The 27,165-nt window shown below is 45.0% G+C and overlaps 1 protein-coding gene across 2 annotated transcripts; it reads right to left on the minus strand.

Moving 5' to 3' along the window:
• Positions 1 to 14,253: 14,253 nt before the first annotated feature.
• Positions 14,254 to 16,585, minus strand: FEZF1 (FEZ family zinc finger 1). 2 transcript variants are annotated; one of them, XM_059172672.1, is made up of 5 exons: positions 16,157 to 16,585; positions 15,785 to 16,006; positions 15,416 to 15,550; positions 15,042 to 15,174; positions 14,254 to 14,612 (listed from the first exon to the last, which is right to left on the minus strand). In XM_059172672.1, exons 1-5 carry the CDS (start codon positions 16,583 to 16,585, stop codon positions 14,254 to 14,256), a joined length of 1,278 nt encoding a protein of 425 aa, XP_059028655.1. The 2 variants fall into 2 exon arrangements, with proteins under 2 accessions (XP_059028655.1, XP_059028653.1); XM_059172670.1 differs by having other exon boundaries at positions 15,785 to 16,585.
• Between the last annotated feature and the right edge of the window lie 10,580 nt (positions 16,586 to 27,165).

Consider the following 27,165-nt stretch of genomic DNA (forward strand, 5'->3'; position numbering starts at 1 on the left):
GAAAGCTTTCCCCCCAATAATTCCCAGAATAATTTCCCTCATTTCTCACTGGCAGAAACAATCAGATGTTCACTCTCAGGGGTGTGTTGTAGCTGGCTCATACTGGTTTGCAAGAGTCAATTGTTAAATTTTCAGGAATTCTGTGAGCCAGTTGATGTCACATTGGTAGACTCAATCAGCCACAGTGGGAGTATTTACACCAGGGAAATTGTTTAATGTTAACAAATCAGGACTTTTTTTTTTTTTTTTTAAGATTTCATTTATTTATTTGAGAGAGGCAGTGAGAGAGAGAATACAAGGGGGGGGGGGAGTGGAAGAGGGAGAAACAGGCCTCCTGCCTTCTCCACTTGCGGGGTGTGGGGGTAGGGGGGATCTCAATCCCAGAACCCTGAGATAATGACCTGAGTAGAGGCAGCTGCTTAACTGACTGAGCCACCCAGGGGCCACTGGCTTTTTTTTTTTTTTTTTTTTGAAAGCCAACCACTGCTCACTCTTAAAAACCTCTGACAAGGTGGGCGGGGGGGGACCACCCAGTATGATAAGCACAAATTAAGCAAAATATACGTAAGTAAAAAGTCAGACTCTGATGTCACAAGTCAGAATGTGAACACCTGTACCCAATCAGGTATATTCCAGCGTGGAAGAAAGGAAAACAACCGATAGGCTAGGAACGTGGTCTGCCACACACATACAGGGACTCACAATTCCAAAGGGTGTACAGTGCCCTTCTGGTTCAAAAGAGGATACGGTAGGGCCGCCTGAATCGCTCAGCCATTAAGCATCTGCCTTCCGCTCATCTAGGCTCCCCAGCCAAGCATGGAGCAGGATGGGGAGCCTGCCTCTCCCTCCCCCCTGCTCATGCTCCCTCTTGCTCACTCTCCCCTTCTCTCTCACAAATAAATAAATAAATAAAATCTTAACAAAACAAAACCGAAAGGATATACAGTAGTCTCCCCTTATCTTCAGGATATAATATTCCAAGATCCTCAGGGGGTGCCCACAACTCGATGATGAGTCTAAGGTACCCAACCCCGTAAATACTCGGCTTTGTCCTATGTATGCACACACCTATCATAAGATTTAATTTATAAATTAGGCACAATAAGCGATTCATAACAATAAATTAGTAAAAGAAAACAATTATAACAACAGACTATAATAAAAGTCACGTGAATACTGTCTCTCCCTCTGTGTCTCGAAACACCCTGCTGGGCTGTACTCACCCTTCCGGCAGTGACGCGACAGGGTAAAATGCCTACCTGAGGAGAATGACGTCGCATCCTTGAGGTAAAGTTAGGCCGTTATTGACGTTCTGCAGATTCGTCAGAAGGAAGATCCTCTGTTCCTGAGTTGCCTTGGCCAAAACCGCAGAGAGTGAAACCGCAGGTGGGGGGTGATGATGTAGGTAAAACGGGCCCCCCCCCCCCACTTTCCCACCCTTACAGCTGCCCATTCTCGGATAAATTACCAGTTTCTTGCATATTCTCCCAGGAATATTGTGTTCTTGTACAAGTAGAAGACATATATTTCCCTCTCACGATGATAACTGTAAAACTTTTATTTGGTTTTTATTTTTTTAGTTGGTTAAAAACTATCCTGAAGGGGTGCCTGGCTGGCTCAAAGGAGCATGTGACTCCTGATCTTGGGGTCCTGAGTTCAACCCCAGTGTTAGGTATAGAGATTGCTTAAATAAAACTTTTTAAAAAACGGTTTTGGGGTGCCTGAGTGGCTCAGTCAGTTGAGTATCTGCGTTCAGCATGGATCATGATCCCAGAGTCCTGGGACCCTGTCATGCGAAGGGCTCCCAGCACGGAGGGAGTCTGCTTCTCTCTCCCTGCTGCTCCTTCTACTGGTTTCTCTCTATCTCTCTCATAAAAAAAAAAAAAAAAAAAAAAAATAGAATCTTTTTTTTTTTTTTTTTAAAGAACACAAAACTATCTTGAAGGTAATTTTTTAAAGATTTATTTATTTATTCATTTGAGAGACAAAGAAAGAGACAAAGAGAGCACAAACAGGGGGAGGGGCAAAAGGAGAGGGAGAAGCAGATTCCCTGCTGAGCTGGGAGCCAGATATGGAGGCTCAGTCCCAGGACCTGGAGATCACCATCTGAGCCACCCCAAAGATAATTCTACTCTCATTATATATTTAAAGCCTTGAATTGTCCTCAGATTTAGATGTATCCTAGAGGTTCCAAAATGTAGTGATTTTTCTAAATTTTTTTCTTTCTTTTTTTTTTTTTTTTTTTAATTGAAACTGAGAAGGGGAGAGAGAGAGAGAGACAGAGGAGGTGTGGAGAGCATCTTAAGCAGGGTCCACACTGGACACAGGACTCAATCTCAGGTTCCTGAGATCATGACCTGAGCCGACATCAGAAGAGTTGTTCACTTAACCAGATGAGTCACATGGTGCCCTAAACTTTTTCTATTAAGTATGAATCAGATGGAAAATAATAGCTATAAAATCTATCAGGAATTCATCATAGCAAACATCTCTGTAATAGTCTATTTGAACAAAAACACCTTAACTAATAGCATTGATACCTCCTGCATATCCTTCCTCATTTGTTTATTTCCTTTCAGTTCAGTTATTCCAAATTTTTTGTTCTTCATTCCTGGGTCTTATTGGTAGCTTTATAACAGATGCTTTTAAAATTTTTTATTAATGGATTCACATAGTGTGAATCCTTCAGTAACCTACATATTTACTCAAACTGTGTTCCTGAGATTTATCCATGTTGTTACATGTAGTAGTCATCATTTATTTTCACGCTGTATACTATTACATTGTGTAAGCGTACTACAGTCTTTGTATTTTCCTGTTAATAGACATTTGAATTGTTCTCAATTTTTTATAATTATAACAGTGCAATTATGAAGACTTCTACCCTTGTACCTACATGTCCCTGGTACCATGTACAAGAAGTTCTCTAAGTTTCACAGCTAATGGAAAAATTTTGAGGTGATAGGAAGTGTACAAATAAATTTGCTAGATAATGCCAACATGCCTTCTTTAAAGTTATTTCTAAAACTATTATGGGTTCCTTCCCCCTCAAGAACATGTAGGTATTGTGGGTGCTCTTTGTGCTCACCATTCTTGCTGTTGTAAAAATTTTAATTTGTCCAATTGGTTAAGTATGAAACTGTATCTCACTGGGGTGATAAATTTGCATTTTGAGGATTGCTAAGAAGATTAAGTATCTTTTCACATGGATACGAGCACTTTTGGTTTCCTCCTTTGTAATTCCTTGTCAGGTTTTTGCTTGTTTTTCTATTAGTTTTGTCATTTCTTTTTTTTTTTTTAAGATTTATGTATTTATTTATTTATTTGACAGAGAGAGAGAGAGATCATAAGTAGGCAGAGAGGCAGTCAGAGAGAAAAAGAGAGGGAAACAGGCTTCCCACTGAACAGGGAGCCCAATGCGGGGCTCAATCTCAGGACCCTGAGATCATGACCTGAGCTGAAGGCAGAGGCTTAACCCACTGAGCCACCCAGGCACCCCTGTCATTTCTTTTTAATTTACAAGTTTCTTTATATATGTTGAATAGTATTAGTCAGTTATGTTTGTTTAATGGTTTACCCATTTTATTCATTGCAAATACCTCCCATAAATTCACTACATATTCACAGGTTCCATTTTCTTGCTATAATAGTTCTTGATCTAAAAAATTCATGTGGCATGAAGGTAAATGAGGAATTTAGAGATTTCATGGATAGAAGTGCTGGCAAAAGAACACCATGTACAAGACAGACAAACTGCTATACATGACAAATGTCTACTCCAGCAAGGACAACACTCCCTCCATGAGGAGGGAGTTCAGTGCAATCAGTATATCTCCATGTAGGCAGTTGGTCCTGTAGTACCATACCAAAAGCTCTTCATTAGATACCACTATAAGCAAGGATGTCATTCATCCACGAAAGCCACATAGTCTTAGTGACAAGGAAGTCCATTGAGCCCATACATAACTTTCACCCTTGTCATCACGGCCACTTTGGGTTTTTTTTGTTTTGTTGTTGTTGTTGTTGTTGTTTTTAAGATTTTATTTATTTGACAGAAAGAGAAAGAGATCACAAGCAGGCAGAGAAGGGGGAGGAAGCAGGCTCCCCACCGAGCAGAGAGCCTAATGCAGGGCTCGATCCCAGGACCGTGAGATCATTACCTGAGCCGAAGGCAGAGGCTTAGCCCATTGAGCAACCCAGGCGCCCCCACAACCACTTTGTTTTTGAGTCCAGTGGACAGGTATGGGATCACTGGGGAAAGAGGTAGTCTTGTCTACCTGATAACAATGATGTTTCATCACAGTTGTGGATTGTCCCAATCATATAGGACAGAAATATCCTCAGATGTGGGGCTATTCAGAAAGGTCCATTCACATGTCTGTTTCTGGGGATTATAGTGTTCCAGGTTTCACTTCTGACTAGTGTCAGCTTATCATGTGGAGCAATCTTTATACTAGTCTCATACTTTTCTTTTCTCAGTCAATTATTATAAAGAATGCTCCCCAAAAGAGCATTCTTTATAGTAGTCTTATAGACTTGCAATTTCCTGCTCAACAAAGCTAGTCAACATGATATAATCAATACAGTGGATCAACATGATTTCCTAAGGGATAATGAGACTCAAATGTCTAGTAGTTCAGGTTGTGCAGAGAACATGAGAAATTACATAGCTCAAAGGTAAGACAAAGTATACTGCTATCCTTTCCAAGTGAAAACAAATGGCTTCAGGCCGTCTCTACTCATTATTACAGAAGAAAGGAGTATTCGATAGATAGATAGTGATATGCCAGCCCAAGGTACATATTTATTTACTCCCCAAGACAGTCAATGGACAACAGCTATAATTAGAAACAGCCCCGATTAAGTTTCATAATCCAAGTACCATTCTCCAAAATCAACCTATCTTTGGCACAGCCAAAAATTGTTATAGAAATGCTTATATTCCTTATCTTTTGTATGTTTGAGATTAATATTTAAAACTGCCCCCAAGATATCCAGGACTAAATGTGGATTTTGAAACTAAGAAAAGTCATTTGTTTCTTGAAAAAGCCTAGATTTTAAGACTTGTCTCACCATAGATTCTAAAGACCAACTCTGAGGTTCAAAGTAGAATGGTAAACTTTTTGTTCTAGAATTGTATTTTCTTCCATTCTCTAAGATATGTCTCTTGCCAAAAAAGATAGGGTTTATTTTTATTTTTATTTTTTTAAAAGATTTTATTTATTTATTTGACAGACAGAGATCACATGTAGGCAGAGAGGCAGGAAGAGAGAGAGGAGGAAGCAGTCTCCCTGCCGAGCAGAGAGCCTGATGTGGGGCTTGATCCCAGGACCCTGGGATCATGACCTGAGCCGAAGGCAGAGGCTTTAACCTGCTCAGCCACCCAGGCGCCCAAAAGAAGGGTTTTAGACAAGGAAGACCCATAAGGTGGCAAAAATGCTCCCATTAAAATCACTTCCTCAGGAAAGCTTTTTCAAATACCCTCTTCTCCCACTCCAAAACTTTGTTATATCCTCTTCAAGAGACTCTCAGTTCTCTCAGTTCTTTCCCACAGTACTTTTTGTACTTCTAATTATTTTTAGTTACTTCTAAACACATATTTATTTCTAATATTATATTTTAAACTCACTTTATGAAAATGTTGTGCTTAATTAAACAATATATATGCATGTATGTTGTATAAATATGTGTGAAACTGCATCATGGATTACGCAACATTTTCTGCCAGTTTGTATGAGATTAAGGGTCATCCTGAGTCCTGGTCCACTTCTCATATTACTTTTCTAATTTTTAATATAAATGATTATATAAATGAAAGAGTAAATTTCCTCAAAGATAAAAATACCCAGCCACCACACCAACCACATGGTATTCCATCTTCTACCTTTAGTAATGGAGACTTTTTACAAAGCAAGGCACAGGGAAGTGAGTCCAAATAGAAAGCAACCATCTTGGGGTGACTGGGTGGCTCAGTCATTAAGCGGCTGCCTTTAGCTCAGGTCATGATCCCAAGGTCCTTAGATTGAGCCCCGCATTGGGCTCTCTGCTTGGCAGGAAGCCTGCTTCTCCCTCTCCCACTCCCGCTGCTTGTATTCCCCCCCCCATCTTTCAAATAAATAAATAAATAAAATCTTAAAAAAAAAAAAAAAAAGAAAAAGAAAGAAAGCAAACATCTTGCTGGATGGAGAAACATACCAGACTGTGGGACTGCTGAAGTGGCTGGAAATTGGAGAATAGAGTAAGAACTGTATAGAGGGAGGCTCTCCAGAAATATGCCTGGGGTCTCCTTGAGTCTTTGGCCAAATATTAAGCTCTATATGTGTAGAGAGAAATTTTATGAAGCCTGGAAAAGAATAACTGGGGGACTCTGAGCTGCACAGAGATTTTATAGTTTGCCAATGCTGAACATTGTTGGAATTCTGATCAGCAAGAGTGGAGAGACTTGCTGAATATCTAAGCCTTTAGCTGAGAAAACTACATCTTAACTATGGCTACTACGCACTATTCTAACACAACATAAATCCCAGCTCCAACTGGATCATGCTGATTCACCAGCAAATTAACTGTGTATTTTTAAAAATATACATCACTATTTAAACATATAAAAACTAATAATATAATAACTCATATTACATATCTAGTAAACAATAACAAAATTAATACACCTAGAAGCAAAAAAAAAAAATGACATAAGATCTGGAGAATAAGCTACAGAAACATACCCCAAGATGACAAAGATATTGGTATTAGCAGGAAAGGACTCTGAAACAACTATTATAAAAGTTTTCAATAATTCAAAGAAAAATATTGGGCATAATGAGCAAATAGATGGGGAATCTCGGTAGAAAAGTACAGGAGACTACAAAAGAAGAATAAATGGATATTCTAGAACTTAAATGTATAATATCCAAAATAAAATTTTTACTGAATGGGCTTAATAGCATACGAGACACTGAAGGAGAAAAAATTGATACTTTTGGCCCCAATGTCGTAGACTCATGAATCAATAACCAAACAAACAGGTCAAATGAAGACACTGAATTGACCCCATCAGAACCTAATCTGAGGAATTAGAGCCTCTAAGATCAGTTTCTCAATCTTGGCATTATGGGCATCTTGGACCAGTTAATGTTTTGTTGAAGGGAAATGTCTTACACATTTTTAGGATGTGTAGTGGCATCTGTGGCTTCTACTCAATAGATGCCAGTTGAACTACCTTTGCATTTGTAGAAACTGCAATGTCCCCAGACATTGCCAAATGCCCTCTAGGAGAAAATTGCCCTCAGATTGAAACCACAGCTCTAAGTGAATGAAAAGAAATAGAACGTTAGATTTCAGTCTGCTCCAAAGATCAGTCTTGTTATCTGAACACATAGTACTCTGTTCACACTTATGAACAACTTAAAATCATTGTTGACTTCTATTTCCCTTGCTAGAATATAAATTCCAGAAAGATAAAATAATCTGAGTCTTATGTTCTATCACACATCTAAGCTGGTGCCCCTTGCACTTTGAATGAATTGATGAAATGATGAATGCGGAGTTTATGTTCTGTTTTTTGGGGACTCAGAGTGACTATACAATGCTGAGATAGTTTCCCTTTATGTATCACCTTTCAATAAACCCCTGAATATTGGGACACCTGGGTGGCTCAGTTGGTTAAGCACTCAACTCTTGATTTTGGCTCAGGTCATGATCTCAGGGTTATGAGTTCGAGACCGCATGGATCTGGTCAGCCAGGAATCTGCTTGAGATTCTTTCCCTCTGCCCCTCCTCCTTCAATTGATGGCCAATCTGATTGATCCAGACCTAAATTCACTTCCCTTCTCCTGTATTATTTTTAAGCAAGTCCCAAACATATTATCATTTCACCCTTAAATAGTTGAATACATAGCTCTAAAAACAGGTTTTTTTAACAAAACCAAAATACTTTCTTCACATCTTAAAAAGTCAACATAATTCCTTAATTTCATTAAATACCCAGTCAGTGTTCAAATTTCCAGTACTCTCAAGTGTCATAAGTGACTTTTATTTTTACAGTACATTTGATTGATTTGGGATGAAATGAGCATCATATATAGCAATTGGTTATTCTGTTTTTATTTAATTTAAATTTATTATTATTATTATTATTTTAGAGTGAGAGGGGAGGAGGCGGGAGCAGGGGGAGAGGAAAGATAATTTTTAGCAGGCTCCATGCCCCATGGGGAGCCCTATGCAGGGCTCCATCTCACCATCCAGAGATCCAGAGCTGAAATCCAGAATGGAACACTTAACAGACTGAGCCACCCAAGCGCCCCAGTATTCTGTTTTCAAAATCTCTTTTAAATGATAGGTTTTCTTGTTCTCCCTGTCCTGGTCCCCTCCTCCTCCTTTTGCCCTGCCTTCTTCTTCCCCTTTTTCCTCTTCCTCTTCTTCTCCCTCTCCCCTTTCCTATTATTCATTAAAGAAATTGGGTTCTTTGTCCTGTAAAGGTTTGTCCCAAACTCTGGTTTTTGCTGAAATTTTAAAGATGCAAATATTTTTTCAGGGATTTGTGTAAAAAAAAATTACATTTGTAGAATGTCTCATCTACTCCAGATTTGGTTCATATTTACTGGAAAAATTACATTTCTATGGTATGTTATCAGAAGATGTCACCATATTTGTTATGTGATCTGAGGGATCTGCATCAGAAGGGTCTGAACTTTTAGACTGTTTGCACACAAAATGTCTATATTATTGTTACCAAGAAGAACAGTTAAATCAAGCTGAAGATCTGTTCTTCCTTTTGTGATAGATTTCTAGCTCCACTTAGGAGCTGTTACATGGTGTTTTCTCTCCCCACTCCTACCTTTGTGCCCAGGAGCAACATTTGTTTGTTTAACAGAAAAATACTAGCCCTGAAGACTTGTATTGACAGAATTTTATTCATCTTTATTTAGTAACTTGATCTGCATAAGACCCATAGCAATTTGATTTCATTTGATACCAATGTCACCTCAAACTTGAACGACAATATACATGGGTATTTGTAATAACTTAGTGCCCGTTCAAGTGTATGAAGGATTCTGACTTTTGCTTGAAGTTCATTATGAGCAACATGTCACAATACAAGCAGAAAAATATAATAACAGAGGCATATTTTCCTGTCAAGGTCATTTAAACACCGGCTTTCTCCTCTTGTCTATTGCCTGGAGTAAGATAACCTACCATGGTTTGAACTAGCAAATTGCTTCAGCACTAGGAGTACACAAATGACGAGTGTGTTGATTAATATATCTTTATACTATCTGCTTTTAGTTAGTATGCCCTGGAGCTGAAATGAACATATACATTGATTCTCAAAACAATGAGATTCATAATAAGGTATCTTCTACTTACAAATATGGTTTATTTTTTGGTTTAGTTAACCTAATGGAAGTATATAATTTCTTGTGTGAAAGTAATCTGTGGTTTGGCAAAAATATACCAGAAACACAGTGTTTTATCTGGTTCAATTTTTTTTTTTTTCAGGACTAGTCAACAACTTCATATTCTTACCCATTAAAATTTAGGATTGTCTTTAATTTTCATGCTTTTAAATATGTACTGTTTGGTAACAGAGTAAGTCATGATTCCTTAAAAATCATAAACCTGAAGTGTAACAGAAATTGGCGAAGGTTTACAAATGTGACCAAGAAAACATTTTTTGTTTGTTCCCCAATTTTGAATTTAAGATTATTTATATTTTATATTGTCTATTTGGGGATGAATGCTTTACAAAGACAAAACATACCCATTACAGTTATAATTTACTCAGAGCTTTGAGTTGTCACCGATTCTAACAAAATTATGATTTCTGACATTGCTAACTACCACTAAGAAAGAGGCATCTATCAGACAGGGTGCAGAGATTCTGAGAATCATGACTCCGTTACACCTTTGAATTCATTTCTTCCACATTCGTACAGGAGCAAATCTCTATTAAAAACTCATAAACCGGGGCGCCTGGGTGGCTCAGTGGGTTAAGCCGCTGCCTTCGGCTCAGGTCATGATCTCAGGGTCCTGGGATCGAGTCCCGCATCGGGCTCTCTGCTGAGTGGAGAGCCTGCTTTCCTCTCTCTCTCTCTCTCTCTGCCTGTCTCTCTGTCTACTTGTGCGCTCTCTCTCTGTCAAATAAATAAATAAAATCTTTAAAAAAAAAAACTCATAAACCTTCAAACTTCACTAACAAGTAACTCCTTTGATTAGGGCCCTAATACTTTCCTTTACTACTGGAAAAAATATAACACCTTAGTTCTAAACTTGCACAATAACTTGTTCTCAAACTAAAATTTTGAGTCTAAACAAATTATATCCTTTGGGAAGAGATATTTGGAAATAAGGATTTGCACTGAGTTAAAATTGGTGGGAATTAACTACTTACATTATTAGTTCTGTTTCCCATTACTTCCAAAACTGACCAACACATAAAACTTCAGGTGAGTAACTTTTTAAAACTGGTCCTTGAAGACCTATGGTCAGCCTTCCTTTGTACCAAAAGTCAATTTCAACAGAGAGAGCTGAAGATAAACCATTTTCCTCAGCAGATAGTCTGAATGTTGGCCACTCTTCCTTATTAAACGTGAGTAAGTTTTCTGGTAAAAAGAAGGTGGGCTGGGATAAGCCAATTTACTATTCATACTTTTATGATACGTGTTTCATGAATGAACATCAACATTATGTAAGCACGTACAGACACACACACACATACAGGTTGGACAGCTAAGGGGCAAAATCACCTTCTAGTATTTGTTGGAAGGGGCAGAATTGTAAGGTCTTCCATTGACTATTGGCCAAGTATCCCTCTTCACCAATTTCTATCTGCCCACCCCCCACTTAATCTCTAAACTCCTACTGTCTTTAAGGAGATTCTCCTTGATGTTTAGTAAGCTCTAACAGCTTTGTCATAAACAAAAGTTCATTGATAATTCGCCTCCTGACAAGTAGTTCTCCTGAGTGCTTATTTTAGAGAATTTGCTTCTGGCTTCTTCTACTTAATCACCACCACTTCAAGCTACTCAAACCTGTAAGCAGACAGACAACCGTTTCCTTTTGCCTGCTTTCTCTGGAACTGCTGTACCATCCCAAATTAGACCTATACAGTCATTTTGGTTCACAATAACAGACCCCGCCCTCAACACACACACACACTGTTCCTCTCTCTCTCTCTCTCTCTCTCTCTCTCTCTCATTCTTTCCCCCTCTTCCCCACCCACTGAAACCAACTCTATCCTTCCATAGAAGACTTCTGTTTTCAATATTAAGTCAAAGCACATTAGCATGGGTTTGAAGGTGGGAATACCACATGTAAGTACTTCCTCATTGTAAGTATTTTATGGTTTAGTAATTTTCCTCAACAATGTTCGGCTTGCTTCTTACCAGGACAATCGTGTCACCTTGAAAGTCTGCAAGAATTACATCCTGGGGTTTTGAGAATAAGTTGAAATACTTACTGAGGATAAGTTCACGAAGCAAAGGCCATTTTCTGCACTTTAAAATGACCCCTGACCTCATTATGTTTACTCAAGGAGAACAAATGCTTTCAAGATCCACCTAAGCCACCTCCAGAAGGTGGTTATCTATAAACTACGACATTTCCAGAAACTCCCTCTCTGTGGCGCGGGCTGCTGTGAGGGAATGTAGCCAGCGCCTAGGACGAGAATTTTCCATCGGCGGCGACATTCGGAGAGAGGCTGCACTTCTGCCAGCCCCGTCGATTCGGAGTCCACCCAACCACGGAATTCCCCAACTCTCCATCACTTTCTGAGTCAAATCTAGCATGGATCTGGTCGCAGCAAAGGATAAGATGAGGTGTGGGGGTATCAGGAAAAGAGAAACGTGGGGATTCGATGTAATAATCGCTGGGCCTGGCCTTAGAAGCCCCAGTGCGCGAGACCTATGGGATGGCGAAGGGCGTGCGTCCTAGGGTAAGAGCGGGGGGCTGGTGGGCCCCAGTCCTGCGCGGAGAAGCAGTAATTCCCTGTTCTCCGAACCCTCCGGTACGACTCCGCGCTCCGCGTCTTGGGCTTCCCCAACCCGAGAGGGACCGGGGTTGGACTTGGCGTAGATATCCAGCGGGGCCCGCTCACCCCCTCGCCCTCGGTCCTCTCCGGGGCTGTCGCCTCCTTGACCTTTGGGCCGCGGAGGAGCCCCTCAGGTCATGGGCGCGCGGCACCTGCGTCAATCTTTCCCTGCCTTGAAATGCGGATTCTGGTTGCTAAGGAAATCGAGGCCGTGCCCCTGCGGTGCCCCTTGCCCATCTTCGTCCTTCTTCCCGCCTTTGGCTGATAGCGCCCCATTTCCTTGAGCTCCGCAAGACGGCAAAAGTGAGGCGGGACAGCAAATCTTAGACTCGTTCCCCGCGCCTCCCTCCTGCATCCGTCGGGGCGCTCCAAGAGTTGGCGACGCTGCCCTGCCCCAGGCGCAGGAAGGAAGTCTTGGGTTCTCTGGAGCCTAAACCCGTCGCCTGGAACTGCGGCGGATAGTCGGCGGCGGCCAGGCCTGCCGGGAGCACCAGGCCGAGGGAGGGGCCGAGACGCACCCAGCAGGCCGGCAGGGGTTCGGGGACCGTGGTGGCGAGGCGGGGACCCCTGCGGCCCGCTTTCCCCAGCACCTCTCCCCGGACGTGGTCCCGCTGCGGTGGGATGGCTGCGCTGCGCTGTGAGTTTGTCTGGCAGCTTCTACTGAGCAGCTAATAGTATAACAACCCGGCTTTGATAAATCTGAACTAATTACCCCTCTTAATTAAAGTCTTTAGCAGTTGTTTCACTGTTTTGGCAAGAAAACAGGAGAGACTTGCAGTTAGAAAACACCAGAGCCCGAGCTCACAGCGGAGCTGCTGATTAACACTTGAAGCATTTCAAGGACCTGGCACCCTCCACACTTTGGTTTTCATCCATGTTTGCTCCTTGAATGGAAGTATATTCGTCTATAAACACATATACACACATAAAAACACGGAGGCTCTTTTTGCCAGCTGCATAAAAGTCAGTCTGTGCCTTCAGGATGCAAACAATAGACATCCTTCTGAATGGTATTGTCCTAAAGCCTCTTTGGTATGTATATTACACACCTCTCCTAGATACGTTGTTTCCGTTTAACTGAGCGCTACAAACGTATCAGATGGCCCAGACATGTTTCTATTAGAAAATCCACATCTACTGTCTCTGAACTTTGTCAAATTTCATTACTTTACCAAAGTTATAACTGTTTAAAAAGACTATTGTTTGTTCTTGGTGAATTTTTCAGATCAAACCTTAGGTGATATTAACCCAGAGTTGGACTTTTAAAAAATATGAAGGATGAGGGGGTCAGAAAAGTGATCTCTAGTTGGATCATATGAACAGAACCCTAAAGTTTGTTGATTAAATAAGCATGTTCCAAGTCTTTATTTCCAACAGTCAATGAATCAATTCTCACGTGCAATAATCAAAACCGAAATTCAAATTCATCCATAATGAACCACCTTTCTCTAATGTGTATTTGTGTGTATGTGCTCACGAATGTGGAACGTGCCTTTACAGGCACACACATCTATGCGTGTATATATAACATATACACAGTGTCTCGTTACCTCAGGGAAAGAGGAAATGATAATAAACAATCGGCAGGCATCTTGAGACAGCAGAATAACACAATGGAAATATATACAATCATAAAATTAAAATGGTGCAGCATTCCCGGGTAGGATAATACAGATCTCAATAAATACAGCAGAATTTTGTTTAAAAAACAAAACAAAACAAACACCATCTCTCCACCCGAGATGAAGTCTTTCCAAATTAAAAAAAAAAAAAAGGGCGCCTGGGTGGCTCAGTGGGTTAAGCCGCTGCCTTCGGCTCAGGTCATGATCTCAGGGTCCTGGGATCGAGGCCCGCATCGGGCTCTCTGCTCAGCAGGGAGCCTGCTTCCCTCTCTCTCTCTCTGCCTGCCTCTCCATCTACTTGTGATTTCTCTCTGTCAAATAAATAAATAAAATCTTTAAAAAAAAAAAAAAAAATTGGAAACAAACCCCCAAATTTTCTCATAATTGTTAGTGCCTATATAGGATATAATACACAAAACCATTTAGCAGGTGCATGCAAGAGGCGAAAGGCCAGGAAATGCAGAGGCTTCTGATCTGCTTTAACATGTGGGGCCCAATATGCCCAGGGGTCTGCAGACAAGCTTGGATCTGCATGACCCGGCTCTATTCCCTTGTTGCCTCAGTAGTGGGGACCCTAAAGGGGCTGGGAAGGGACTTTGGCCTTGATCACTGATGGGCCGGGTGGAGCCCGGGCTGCAGGGGCCCAGGGGGTGGCAGCGGTGGTGGAAGAGGTGGCAAGGTCGCAGGCGGCATCTGCTGTAGAGGGGGCGATGGGTCGGTGCCGGGCTCCCCAGCAGACGTGCGGGCCAGCCCCAGGCTGCTGTCATGCAGCTTGCGGACGTGCTTCTTGAGGTCAAAGTTCCTGCAGAAGCCCTTGCCACACGTGGGGCAGGTGAAGGGCTTCTTGTCATTGTGAGTGTGCATGTGGAAGGTGAGGTTGTAAACCTGGTGGAAAGCCTTGTTGCAGATATTGCACTTGAACTGCTTCTCCCCGCTGTGGGTCAACTTGTGGTTTTTGTAATTCCCTGAAACAGACAAATGACAGGGATGTGGATCTGAAAAGAGAGCTTGAAAAGAGAGGAGTGGACCCTTGGAAAGCAAGAGGAAGAGCAGCCACAGCTCGGACAGCAGGTGCAGGGCTGCCCTCCCGCCTGCACTTCTCTCCCCAAGTTTACTTGTAAATATCAACAATGAGGCCGTTCCCTCCACATATTAAAACATATTTATTAATCCAATTTTATAAAATGAGAACAAGCAGTTAGGAAATACCCTCTCAGTATATAAACTATGCCTTTCTCTAATATTAATCAGTCACACAGCTAAGAGGTTGAAATGTCAACGTAGGTGCCAGTAACCACCAACACTTCAAAACATCATCCCCCCCCCCCCAAAATATTTGGAAAAGATTAGAACTTTCGGTAAGACTGCCATGAAAGGCCTCCTGGGTTCTATACCTTTTTGATGAAATCCTTTGCCACAGAATTCACACACAAACGGTTTGTAGCCTGCGTGTATTCGGGTATGTGTGTTTAAAGTGGAACTTCTATTAAATGCTTTGCCACACTGGTTACATTTGTGAGGTTTTTCCTGAGAGAAAGGAAAGAAAAGTAGGAAGTTAAGGTATTTTGTTAAGGGGAGCCCTGCAAACTCAAAAACACAGTAATGCTGTCTCTCGTGCTTTTAAGCAGAACAAAGGCAAAAACATAGCATTTCCCCCATCCAGCTAGCACATTTCAAACCTTATGCTAAAGAATAAGAGTTCAGCAGCTATTTTTCTACAAACTGTTTGGAAGTAAGCCAGGAGAAATTGAGACAGATGAACACACACCTGGGTGTGAATGATCTTGTGCCTGCACAGGGTGCTGGCTTGCCGGAAGCCCTTTCCACAGACTTTGCAAACGAAGGGTCTGGCTCCTGTGTGCACTGGCATGTGACGGGTTAAGTTATAGTGTGCGTTAAAGACCTTAAAGTTAAACACACAGAGAACAAGTTAGCCCAACAAGCACTTTGAAATCAAACCTGGCAGGGTGGGGGGCGGTCCGGGGAGGGGGTAAGGAAATAATCTTATAGCAAACGTCTACAAATAATAACAAAATAAAATGAAATTTGAAAGGAGGGAAGGAAAGGGGTAAGAGCGAAGGAAAGAAAGAAGTAAAGGAAGGCAGGCGGGCAGACCTTCCTTCTACAGAGTACTTGCCTTTCCACACACTTCGCAAGTGAAAACTTTGGGCTTGGTATTAGGAGAGCCTCGGGTGAAGTCAGAGGTTTTGAAAGCGATTTTTTCCGACAGAAGCTGGGCGCTTTCTTTCATATAATGCTGCAGTTGAGCCTGGGACAAGTCTTTGAAAGCTACTCCCGAGGGGTACTTCTCCACCGCCGGGACCACCAGTTTATTCCTTTCAGCTAAATACGTTTTTGGCTGAGGGTGCAGAGGGGAACTGAGGAAGTAGGAGGCCACCGGGTGGATGTTAACGCCGGCCGCCGGGTGGCACGGGCCATCACCTCGATTCAGGTAGCACAGGGCTCCCATGGCGTGGAAGGAAGAATGGTTGACCACGCGCGGCCTTACCAGCTTGTACTGCTGCAGCGGCAGCGCGTCGCGGGCCAGGTCGCCCTTGAGGCTCAGCGCGCAGTTGAGCAGGTCGCTGCAGCTGAACGCGGGCGCTGCGGGCGCCGCCGCCGGGGCCGCCGGAGCCTCCAGGCTCGTCTTCCGCGGCTCCGAGCCAGCCATGCCGGCCTTGGAGCTCGTGTCGTACGCCACAGGCACGAAGGGGATCATGCAGGGGATCGACGAGTTAAGATGCAGAGAGTGCTTGGGGTCCCCCTTGGGCACGGCTCCCTGCAGGAAGTGAGGGACCGGCAGGGCCTTGGGCTCGGGAGTGCGCGCCATGATTCGTTCGATGGAGAAAGCCAAGGGTTTGGAGGTGCTCATCATGTTGCCCCGGGCCGGAGCAGTAGCTAATATTTTGGCAGTCGCGTTGTGGCAGGTACTGTCCATGACTGAGTCGCCAGCGTCCGTCAGCCGGGGCCAGGCTGCGCCGTCGTTGCCTTGTTCCCTGCTTGTCACAAACCTGCGGAGAGGAGGACGGGCACCATCACCACCAGCAGCCTCCTCCTCCGCCTCCCCAGCATCACCAGCCGAACCTGCCTGCCCAGCCCAATGGACTCCTGCCAGCCCATCGCAGAGTTCTTGGCGCACCAATGACTCGAGGACAATCACTACTTATTTCTATCAATAGAAAGTGTTGTGTCAATAACGCAGCCAAGATCTCGCCAATCGTTAACTTCCAAGAGGAGAAGGTAAACTAGATAATTGCTCAATTCGCTTCCAACAGTCAACAGGAAAACTTTTTTTTTTTTTCTCTGCAGTCAGTGACTACTTTTCATTGGTGAGTGAAGTTCCCCCGCCCAGAAGAGGCGGGGGCGCTCTTCGCCGCGCGGCACGCCCTCCCCTCCGCTCAGTCTTTCGGGCGCACACCTCGCCATCCTCCCCCGCCCCTTTGCTTTTTCCTCTGTCTTTTTAATTCTCAATCTGCTTAACCAGGCTTTAAAGGCCAAGCAAATCTGAGATCAATTTTCTCGTTTAGCTCTAAGTGACATCATCTAAAATCATTGTGCAAGGGCTAAATAAGGAAACAGAGTCTAATTCAGGGGCAAACGCCAGGCTATATTTATGAAACGCCAGGCTCCAGAAAGCCACGGCCAGGAAGCCGACCTCAGCGAAATCCGAGCTTTCCCTGCACGGTTCCGCCGGGCAGAAACTGGGCCCGGGTCAGAGCAGCGCCGCCTCCTCCGCAGCCCTCTTTCTAGGGCTCCTCTGGGGCGCGGGGCTCGGGACTACCGCATCCCAGGGTCTCTGGCCCGAACCGAGTCTGGACCACTTGGAAGACGCCAGCAGGTAACTGGCCTCACAAAACGTCCCTGAGTATTAAAGGCCTTGGGAGGCTTGTTATGTGTTTGTGGTTTTGTAAATGCGGTGTCACGACAGGAGCTTGGGAAAGACGCACTCCATCCACAAAGTTGAGGAGGAGTTGCCAGGAATAAGCGGGTGTCACACCAAAAGAAGCCTCGGCGACGGCCGGACCCCACCCCTGATATACACCAACACACACGCGCGCGCTTCCTCACCCACTGAGAGCCCGGAAAATGTATTTAAATACCTGCTCTCAGAGCTCTGTCGGAGCATTTTAAACATTGAAAGTTGAGCTGAGAAGGGAAACAACTAGGTGATCCCACCCCCAAGCCCCCATGTTCCTACTAGTGGAGTCCGTCCGAACTCCTCCAGCCAGCGGCGCAGGAGGCAGCCAGGGGTGTGTGTGCACCGCGAGGCGGCGAGCACCGGGACCTGCGGGAGGGCGAGCACGCGGAAACCTATCCCCTGCAACTCCCGCGTATGCAGGCGCCCGCGGGTCTAGCGCCCGGGTCAAAACTCTCCTCCAGGAGTGGTAGAGCCTAAGGAGTGTTCCGGAAAGATTCCTCTGGCTGCTCCTCCGGCTGCGCGGGGTCTCGAAGCCTAGGCGGGCGCAGCCCGGAGCGCACCGAGAACAGCCGCACTCAAGTCCGTGGTTGCTCCCCTTTGCGAGCCTGCAAACAGGCAGAGCATAGCCCCGGACTAGCGGCAGCGCAGCGAGGAGTCGGCGGCCGGGAGCTCAAGCCAGCGAGTTAAGTGGAGGAAGAGCGCAGAGGTGCCAGCTCAGAACCTGGTGGCCTGCACGCCCCGGTGAGTGGTCGCCCGCAGCAGTCCAGGGTGCCATCTACCTGGTGAGTTACCCTCAGTGAGTGCGCGCAGAACAGGTGGTGACGGGTGCCAGACATCGGGTGGGTGAGATGAAAAGGAGGTTTGCAAGAGCCCTGAAAAGGAGGCTGGATGCAAACTGACTAGAAACCCTGGGATTGTTGAGCCCCTGAGGAATGCCACCCCAAAACGCGAAATTGGACCTCAAACGGAGGAAATTAACCTTAACACAATCCCTCCTCCCTACCCCATTGCTCAGTCCAGGCCACTCACACGGGCTCTTCGGGAGGGTCTGCTCCGTCCCCGCCCGGCGAGCCCAGAAGGGCAGAAACCGCAGAGAGCCGGGGCTGGGAAGGCGCCCTAATGCCCAGAGGCAAAGCAGGGCAGCTAGAGGGGTGGTGGAGAAACTCAATTGCTAAGGATGTGGGGGAGGAGGCGTGAGTCCTATTGGAAGTTGAAGGCAGCCAAAGGGCTAAATGAGGAGAAAGGTCTGGATGCGACTGGCCATAACAACTAGGCCAGGGAAGTGCCTCCTGTCAGGTCTTGGGGTGACTTCGGGCTAGGAGGACAGATGCAGGGGTACAGAAGTGCCGACTGACTGAGGCGAGCGTAGGGCACTAAAGCGCCACACCACTTTGGGGCAGTTCTTGGCCCGGGCTCGGTCACCCGGGGTGCGTCCACCCTGCAAAATCGTCCTTCTTTTTGCTGTTGGGGCCTCAGAACCTGCCTCCCGGCTCAGACAAAGAGCGCGGGACGGCTTTGCTAGGCGAAAAGGCAGGGTTGGGGGTAGGGTGCGCCCCACGACAGATGGGTCGTGGTTAAGACTTTAATTGCTGCCTTTTGGGGCAGATCAGATTTCCTCTCCTACCTGCCACTTCCCAACATCGAAAAACCCCCCTCATGCCGCACTGCTCCCACATAGGGCCAGGTTTAAAGAAAAAAGCAACGAAGCACGAAACGGTCTGGCTCTGGAAAGCTTTGGAGCCCCCAGCTGACTTGTACAACTCACCCGCTTCCGGAGCGTTACCTGCCTTCTGGACTGAATGCCACCAGTTTGTTTTACGTTCGTCGCGTGTCCCTCCCTTTCCCCTTTTTCTCCCCTCCCCCACTCCCTCCTCCTTAAGGGCAAAAGAGCCTTGCTTTAACCTCAGTAAATTTCTCCTTCAGTGGACACTTAACAAAAAGGGAAAATTATTGGCTAAGGGGTATAAGTGTTTTGTATAGTTAATATTTCAACTATTTGCAATTCACCAGTCTTTTCGGGATTTGCCTTTTTGACAAGTGTTTGAAAGTATGGTGTCATTCGAGTAACACGAACATCTCAAAGTAGCAATTACGCCCTTCCTTTAAAACATCAGACCCGAGCTTGCTAATCCTGAAGACTGAAGAGGTGCTTTTATAAATCAAGGTCTTGATATTCCAACATTTGTTAATGAGTATTTTCTATTCAAAACCTAACCTAAAACTGTTAATCTAAAAAAAAAAAAATCTCTATTAACTAAGGATTACCTTAAACAAAATGCAAAATGTATTTACAAAAGGCTTCTGTCTTATTGTCAAATCTGTCCAGTACTTGGGTTCTTTCCCCCCCAAACACATTTGAAAGATAAAAAATGAACAAACACCAAAAAACAAACCAAAAAAACCACCCAAGAAAAGCAGAGCATATTTGGCAAATTTAGAAGCTTCTAAAACGGTCCAACCCTTTAAAATTGTTTATTCAAAGAATGCAAGAGAACCTTGTTCACTTCATTAATGGCAAAATAGAAACTCAGTTGTAGTTTCTTTGGATTTTCTCGGAGAATCTTATAATCCCCTCTCTCTTGGTCAGAGCTGGTGATTTAAGTGTCCTTCCTCTCCCAACCACAGAAAGGAAGTATTTATTTGCCTCACTTTAAATCCTTATAGGAGGTGAGTATTAAGTGTGGGGCTTATCCTGCATGAGATGTATTGAGGAGAGCAAAGCATTCCTCGATATGAACAGACCAGATAAACTTTGAGTTAAGAACTTTTGAGAAAATAAAAGGTGCTATTCCTCTAAAATAATTTAAAGCTGTCCTGGTGGTTTTTTGTTTTGTTTTGTTTTGCTTTTGTTTTTGTTTTTTGTTGTTGTTTTGTTTTGCCTACAGAAGCTAATTTTTATTTCAGTGCTACCTAAACTGCATTCTTGATTGCTCAAGAACTTGCATGATTTTCACAGGCTTATTATTTACAACCCTATCCCAAGCAAATGCAGTTTTTGGTCAAGATTATTGCAATCTGAAATAAAAGGCAATACAGTGGAGCCTTCAATGATCAAATAATCCAGAATCTTTTATCTCTTCTTCCTTAATAAGTCACAGAATATCCTGAATTTAAAAAAAAATGGATTGAGAAATATTACAACCTATCTCACCTGCCAAGTGCATTACTTCATCTCTGGTCATGCTTTTAGGATTATCAGACCTTTCTAACATCCATGACCTCTGCCTCTTCATCAAAAATACCAGTCTGATTTTTTTGCTTCTTATTAGCTGCTGTGAGCTAAATGGGGGAGACAAGATTATTATTTTGACCACCCCCTCTCCCCAGGCACTCAGACCCATCCACATTTCTTCCTGTTTAATAAATAGCAACCTACCTTCCTTCTAGAGAGGCAAAAACATTCCTAAATTCTCCTACAGTTTTGCTCAGTCTTTATCTCTGACTGGTCTTTTGTTATTTCTTGTGGTGTGTGATGGAGGCAGGGTGTTGGAGTAGGCCCCAGACAGGAGGGTCTGCAAGGTTCAAGGAAAAAGTCTTGTTGAGTACTTCAGATTAGCTAATGAATACACAGTGAGAACTAACTTTCTAGCACATCAACCAACACTTAGGCAACAAGTTCAAATTTAAGGCTGCTAGTGTACTTTTAGTATGGAAGCAGATAAAGGGGTTTTTTCTCCTAATTTTGTAGAGCTTGTGAAGGGCAGTATCACTGGTTAGTTGTAAAGGAGGGGTCGGTTACCTCACAGAGCCCTCCTTTCTTTTGGGGGAGGGGAGGCAGGCCAGTGGTTCCTTGTTTATCTTTAGACCTTTATTTTTACCACTGTTTCTTCTTTAGTAGGGCTTCCTTGCAACCTAGTGAAATTATTGTCCTCAGAACAGTATTTACATATAAAATCAGTTTGTAAAAGTAAACGAAGAGCCCCAAAGGTGAGAGCTGTTAATGAGCCCGCAAACATTACAGACAGGAATCACCTGCCTGGGTTTGTTTCTGCCCCTGCACTAATGCTGGGATTTTTCTCACCCGTTCCCACAGGCCTGTGAGGTGTGTTCCCTACAGACTCGACTCAGGGCTGGAATTGATGGAAAAAGAAGTTTATAAACAAGCAACCCAATTTCTCAACTTATTCGAGAAGCTGCCTAGAAGTGAAGCTACAAAAGCCAGACGAGTTTGGCTTGCAATTTCCAACGGTGTTGTTGAAACCTGGGACGTGATCAGTTAGAAGAGGACGCCCCAAATATGCGCTCTCGTTCTACACCGAGAGCTGGTTGTGCAATTGGCTGATTAGCGTTTTTGCGCCAGTCCCCAGATAATTTTTTGTGGGCAAAATAAAAACTACATTCAACACAGCGCGATTCTTTCCTTGATAACTACCCAAGAGGGTTAGAGCAGTTTGGGGGGGGGGGGGTTGTTGTTATTTTCAAACTTTCTTCCTTATTTCCCGCGAAATAAATATCTATAATAGATATTCAAATAATACAGAGCCGAGCGTGAGGTTAGAGCAATGGAGAAGCAGAAGAAGTAAATCAAAATCCTTGAGCTAGAAATCTCTGAGAACCGTTTAACAATGTAGTTACCTCCCGGCCCCCGGTCGTCGGCGGCTCCCGGCGGGGAGCGCCCCGCGCGGACCAGCTGCCCTCGGCCGCGGGGGCCTCCATAACCGCGGCGACCTCGGCGTCCCCGGCCCCGGCCTCGGACGGGAACTGCGTTCCCGCTGCGGGTGCCGGCGCAGAGGTGCCTCGCCTCATTCACGATGCGTTGCCCCGCGCAGAGCCATTTAACGGAAGCCCGAAGTGGAACAGAAAAGCTGATCCCTCTCCCCCGCTGGATTCTCCACTTATTGGTCCTGGCTCAGGAGTCCCGAACAGTTACAAAGGCGTTGGCGAGGCCGAGGGCGACCGGGCTCTGTGACACTGCCTTGGAGGGGCTGCGGATGGTGACTCAAGCAGCTTAGAGGGGACTGGGAGCTGGGCCGCCGCCCCCGCAGCCCGCGGCCAGCCAGACCTCCCCGCCCGCCCCCTGCGCCGCCGCGCGTCCCGCCGGGCTCTGGCGCTCACGCGGGGCCTCTCCGGTGCCCCGACTGCCTGCGCCGCGCGGTCGCCACCCGCGTCCCCCTGACCTCCGGCCTCCACACCTTCGCCCCCCGCGGTCCTTTGGGGCGCGATCGCGCTCCTCCCTCTCCCCGCCGCACCCCCGCGGATCCTGCGGCGGTTCTGTCCCTCCCCTCCTCACCCCACCCCGGGGCTGGGAGAAGGGGGCAGTCACCAAAGAGTTTCGGGAGGGGGTGCGGGATCGGGTTTAAAGACCAAGTAACAGATGGCGGAGGACTCCCGTTTGAAAAGTTTTTGAACGGAACAGTCGCTAATAGACTTGCTTTGACGACTCAGAGTGTTACTGAAGGGTCATTTAATCTAGATGTCAAGAGAAAGAAAACAGGGCTGACGCTGTGGCACGCCCAAGAAGCAACTGGAGCATTTTTTTTTTTTTTTAAATAAGTTTTGCCTGTCATTTTCAGTTTCCCGGAAAACACTTTCTTAAACCGATGTTTAACGGGGTTGGGGTGGAGGGTCGGGTTGGTGGGGAGGGTCACCTCTGAGTTCTACTCCAAAACCCTTTCATTGTCCGTTGTCATATATTTCTGTACCCACCCCTGCCCCCGTCGAATCCTCCCTTCGGAGCCCTTTGGCTTGTGCTTAGAATTACTGGGTATCTGCTGACGGTCTCGGGGAAAGCGAGAGGATTTTCTAACTAGATTCTTCTGCTGAAGAGTTTCCTTTTACCTCCCCCTTGGGGCCCCACCCTCCAATTTGTCCTTTCATTCCGCTTCCTGAGCTCCCGGCCAAGCCTTCTTCTTCCTTGCTAAAGGGGGAGGTGGGATGGCTGTCCTCCGCGCACGGTACCCCTCGGCCACCTCCAGCTGGCTTCCACAGTCCCTGAAAGAGGGAGGGAGACCCTCAGCCACTGGCCGCCCCCCTTCTCCTGATGCAGGTGGACTCCCGTCTCCGATATAAACTCCGCTACCCGCCAGGCCTCTCTCAGACCTGATCCCACAGGCATCGCCCACATTTCAAGAGTTGAGATGTAAATGCCAAGAGATTCGATCCGTCTTTAAGGAACCTTACTAACTTTGACCATGTTAAATTGTTGCTTTCTTGCTTTGAATTAAGTTTCTTTTTCTCTCCCCTCCGTGTCCTCTTTAAGCTCAGTTCACTCGTTGACTTTCACTAACGGTAGGTCTGCCCTCCTAGTTTCCCACTAGACTCGGACAGGAAGAGGGTGCTGGAAACACTGCAGAGCGTCAATGTAGACTCGGGCAACAGGGGAGCGGCACCTCGCGGCCCGCGGTGACCTCGTGGGGCCGGCCGGCTGATGTCACCAACGTGCCCGCCGAGGCTCCTGGGGCCTGCGTGGCAGCTCTGAGGTCCTGCAGGCCCGCGGGGTCGGCGCTGGGGAGAGGGGCTGGGTCTGCGTTCAAAAGCCGGAAGAAGAAGAAGAAGGCGGCTGTGCGCGTCATTCAAAGACTGAATGGGGTCGGTTCCTGCTGCCTGTGGAGGGAGGGAGAAACCCCTCCTCTACCTAACCCTGTGATTCACAGCTTCTCACAAATTTACATAATACAAAGGCGTGGATGTAAACCTAAAGGACAAAAATAATAATTCAACAGCACATATTCCATTTTCGCACCGTGGGCCTGGATATGTTCCCGGTGTTGGCACATTAGCTGATTTCCAAAGCTTTTTACTCATGACAGAGAATAGCTGAACTTTCACACCACTGTTGAAAGAAGAGGCAGAGAGGGAGAAAAAAGGGAGAGAAAGAAATTGGCTTTAATGACGCCGATTTAGATTTCTTAGGAACGGCGAAAAGAATTTTAAAAATTAAGAGCGTATTCTGTGTTCACAAGGCTTGATGATAACTGGGGTTCCTTACTTTCCAAAGGCTCTCTTCCCCTTTATTTGGCAGATACCGACGTTTTGTTTGAAAAGCCAAATCATTACCCTCTAGTATTAATAAGACATGCCAATTTATTATTTCTCAAGATAACTGAAGGCCACAACATTTACTGGCAGAGTGACCCCGCTGTCCGCCGGGCTCCCACTGGCCAATTGAAATATAAGATGGAAAAGCGAACCGTGGCAGCTGTACGATACACGTGATTGCTGTCGTTGCCGTTCTAGGGTTAAGGTTTTTTCTTTCTTTCTTTCTTTCTTTTTTTTCTTTTTCTCCTGAGTTTGAACTTAGATACCCCTGGTAAATTCAAATTCTGGAGTTCTCTTTGAGGCATTTTCTTAGTGATTCCCTGTGGAACGCAGGGCAAGGGCAAATCCAGACGCAACATCTGTGGGATACTAGCGTCCCCTTATTTTAGCCACGATGGCCGCGGTGGTGATTGTCCTCGAGTCTTTGGTCTGGCGCTAGGCCTCGGCCAATGAGTCTCCCGTCCAGCCGCGGGTGAGCAAGGGCGCCCTCGTCCCCCTGGTTGGGTGCGGGGCGGAGGAGCTGGTGGTAACTGGAAATCCGCAACACGGAAGACCCTCTTCTCTACTCTCTCTGTCTCTTACCGTCGTGCTCCCGGTTTCCCTTTTCTCTGCAAAACTGGCCATATTCTATAACTTGCAACCAACCCCTCCGAAGTTTGCAGTTGTTGTTTACATTAATTTCCAGAGCTTTTAATTAAACCTGTAAGGGCAGGAACTTAGGAGGAGAAAACATGCACCTTTTCAAGTAGGCAGTGAATTCTGCCCCCACTTACCCCACAATTGCTGCCTCATAAAAAATACATTGTAACCCCCTTGGCTCCTCCAGGTGCCTTACTATCCTTTTAAAGCTGGATTCTTCAATTATCCATTGAAATGGAGAACAACCTCTCTCCCTTTCTAAGAAAGTTCTTCATAAGTACTTTTACCACCAATTCGTCCAGACATTTTGAGGGCTAGAATAAATGATGCCAGTTTCCTGCCCTGTTTTGGCCTCCTAAACTAGGGTGCCTTCCTCTGGGGAAGGCCACACAGCTAGTGGGCTCCTTGTTAACCAGAACAGATGGTGGCAGTTCCCTTTGCCTTGAATTGTTTTTCTGTGAAATGGGACTAAATCAAAGCCCACTTCATTCTTGGGAGGCTTGGAGATTGAAAAGAGATTTTAAAATTAACTACTTTACATATGAAAAGCTACCTATCATCTTGTTAAAAAGTTAGGCTATAAACTTTTCCAAAATATTTTTCAGACAACTGTATTTAAAAAACAACCCTTCTGCTCAATGATTCAGGGTTAGATACATAGACCTGTTAAAATACATACAAAGAATCACATTTGTTAAATTATTTTTCACAACTTTGAGGATTTTCCTTATCCTCGGGGGCCTGCTCTCCCACATTCAGTCCTGAGGTCCCCAGGGGACACTTTCTTCTAAAGAACGACGAATTAACCTTTCACAAAAGCTTTTCAAAAATCCCAGTTTGATTAAAGCAGATTTCATCTCTTTAGAGGCAGTTATGCATTTCTAAAATTAATCAACTTTCTGATAGACTATCCTAATTATACGGAAGAACACATCTAGCAATCACACAATGTAACAACAATTAAATAAGAACTGGGCAGTTTGAATGAATGACAATGAAAGCAGTTCTTCAATACAGCAACTTTGAAGTGTGTTTTAAAATTATTACCAGGCTTTGGGGGGTGGGGAGGTTCTAACAAAGCTCTCCTTTGCCACAATCTGCCTACCCCAGCCTTTCCGTGTTTCACTTTCCACTTTCTGAAATACAGTCCTGTTGGGTTCTGACCTTTCCCTAAGTAACCACCCTTTTAATGAAACTTTTCCTACTTCCCTACCAAAATCTTGTTGCAACGTTACAATTAGTTTTGCTTCCTTGGCGTTTTAGGGAAATGCCCTAAACAACAAATTTCAGCATTTAAATGTTTCTTTCTGCCAATCACACCCAAGAGAAGTGTTGACTTGTTGGGTGTTAGTAAGGAAATAGTGTTAAAAGACAAACTAGAACTGATTTAAAGCAGAAAAGGACATAATGGGACATACAACTCTTAATTTTTGCAAAGGTACACAGACTGTGTAGGGGCTCCATAAAGCAAGTATATGCCAGAGCCCAGGAAAGGGGAACTACCCTGCCTGAAGATTCTTGAATTCGAGATCAACTCTTCACTTCCGCTCTTGACTTGAGAACCACGGATCCTAGGGATGGAAACTTAGACAATTTGAGAATGTATTTGTTACCTCTTAAAAGTCACCCACAAATAAGCACATAAATACAGTCATACAGTCACTTTTAATGTAAAGTTGCAAGTACAGGGAGATTAAGGGCATCTGTGGTATTCCGGAGTGGGGTGTGTGTGTGTGTAAGTAAGTAAGTAAAATTCTTCCCTGGGTCTGGAACTCAGAAGCTGAAGGCAGCCTACCTTAAGGGAATGATTAAAATGAGAGACATCCCTTCGGTTTAAAAAAAAAAAAAAAAAAAAAAAAAAGTAGCTCTAGTTCCAGCCCAAAGCTGGGCGAGGCGTCTTCGCCTCTGGTAAGCGATGGGTTTCTGCCTCCCCGAGGCCACCGAGTGCCTGGCCCCAGCACCACCAGGGCACGCTCCTCCTC

The sequence above is a fragment of the Mustela lutreola genome, chromosome 4 (assembly GCF_030435805.1).
Source record: "Mustela lutreola isolate mMusLut2 chromosome 4, mMusLut2.pri, whole genome shotgun sequence".
Taxonomy (NCBI): domain Eukaryota; kingdom Metazoa; phylum Chordata; class Mammalia; order Carnivora; family Mustelidae; genus Mustela; species Mustela lutreola.

Excerpts from the sequence above, each read along its gene's own strand:
- FEZF1 (XM_059172670.1), bottom strand. The coding sequence starts at position 16,585 with ATGGACAGTACCTGCCACAACGCGACTGCCAAAATATTAGCTACTGCT. Across the intron at positions 15,551-15,784 it reads CTTGCGAAGTGTGTGGAAAG|GTCTTTAACGCACACTATAA; the intron begins GCAAGTACTCTG and ends TTTAACTTTAAG. Across the intron at positions 15,175-15,415 it reads ACAAGATCATTCACACCCAG|GAAAAACCTCACAAATGTAA; the intron begins GTGTGTGTTCAT and ends CCTTTCTCTCAG.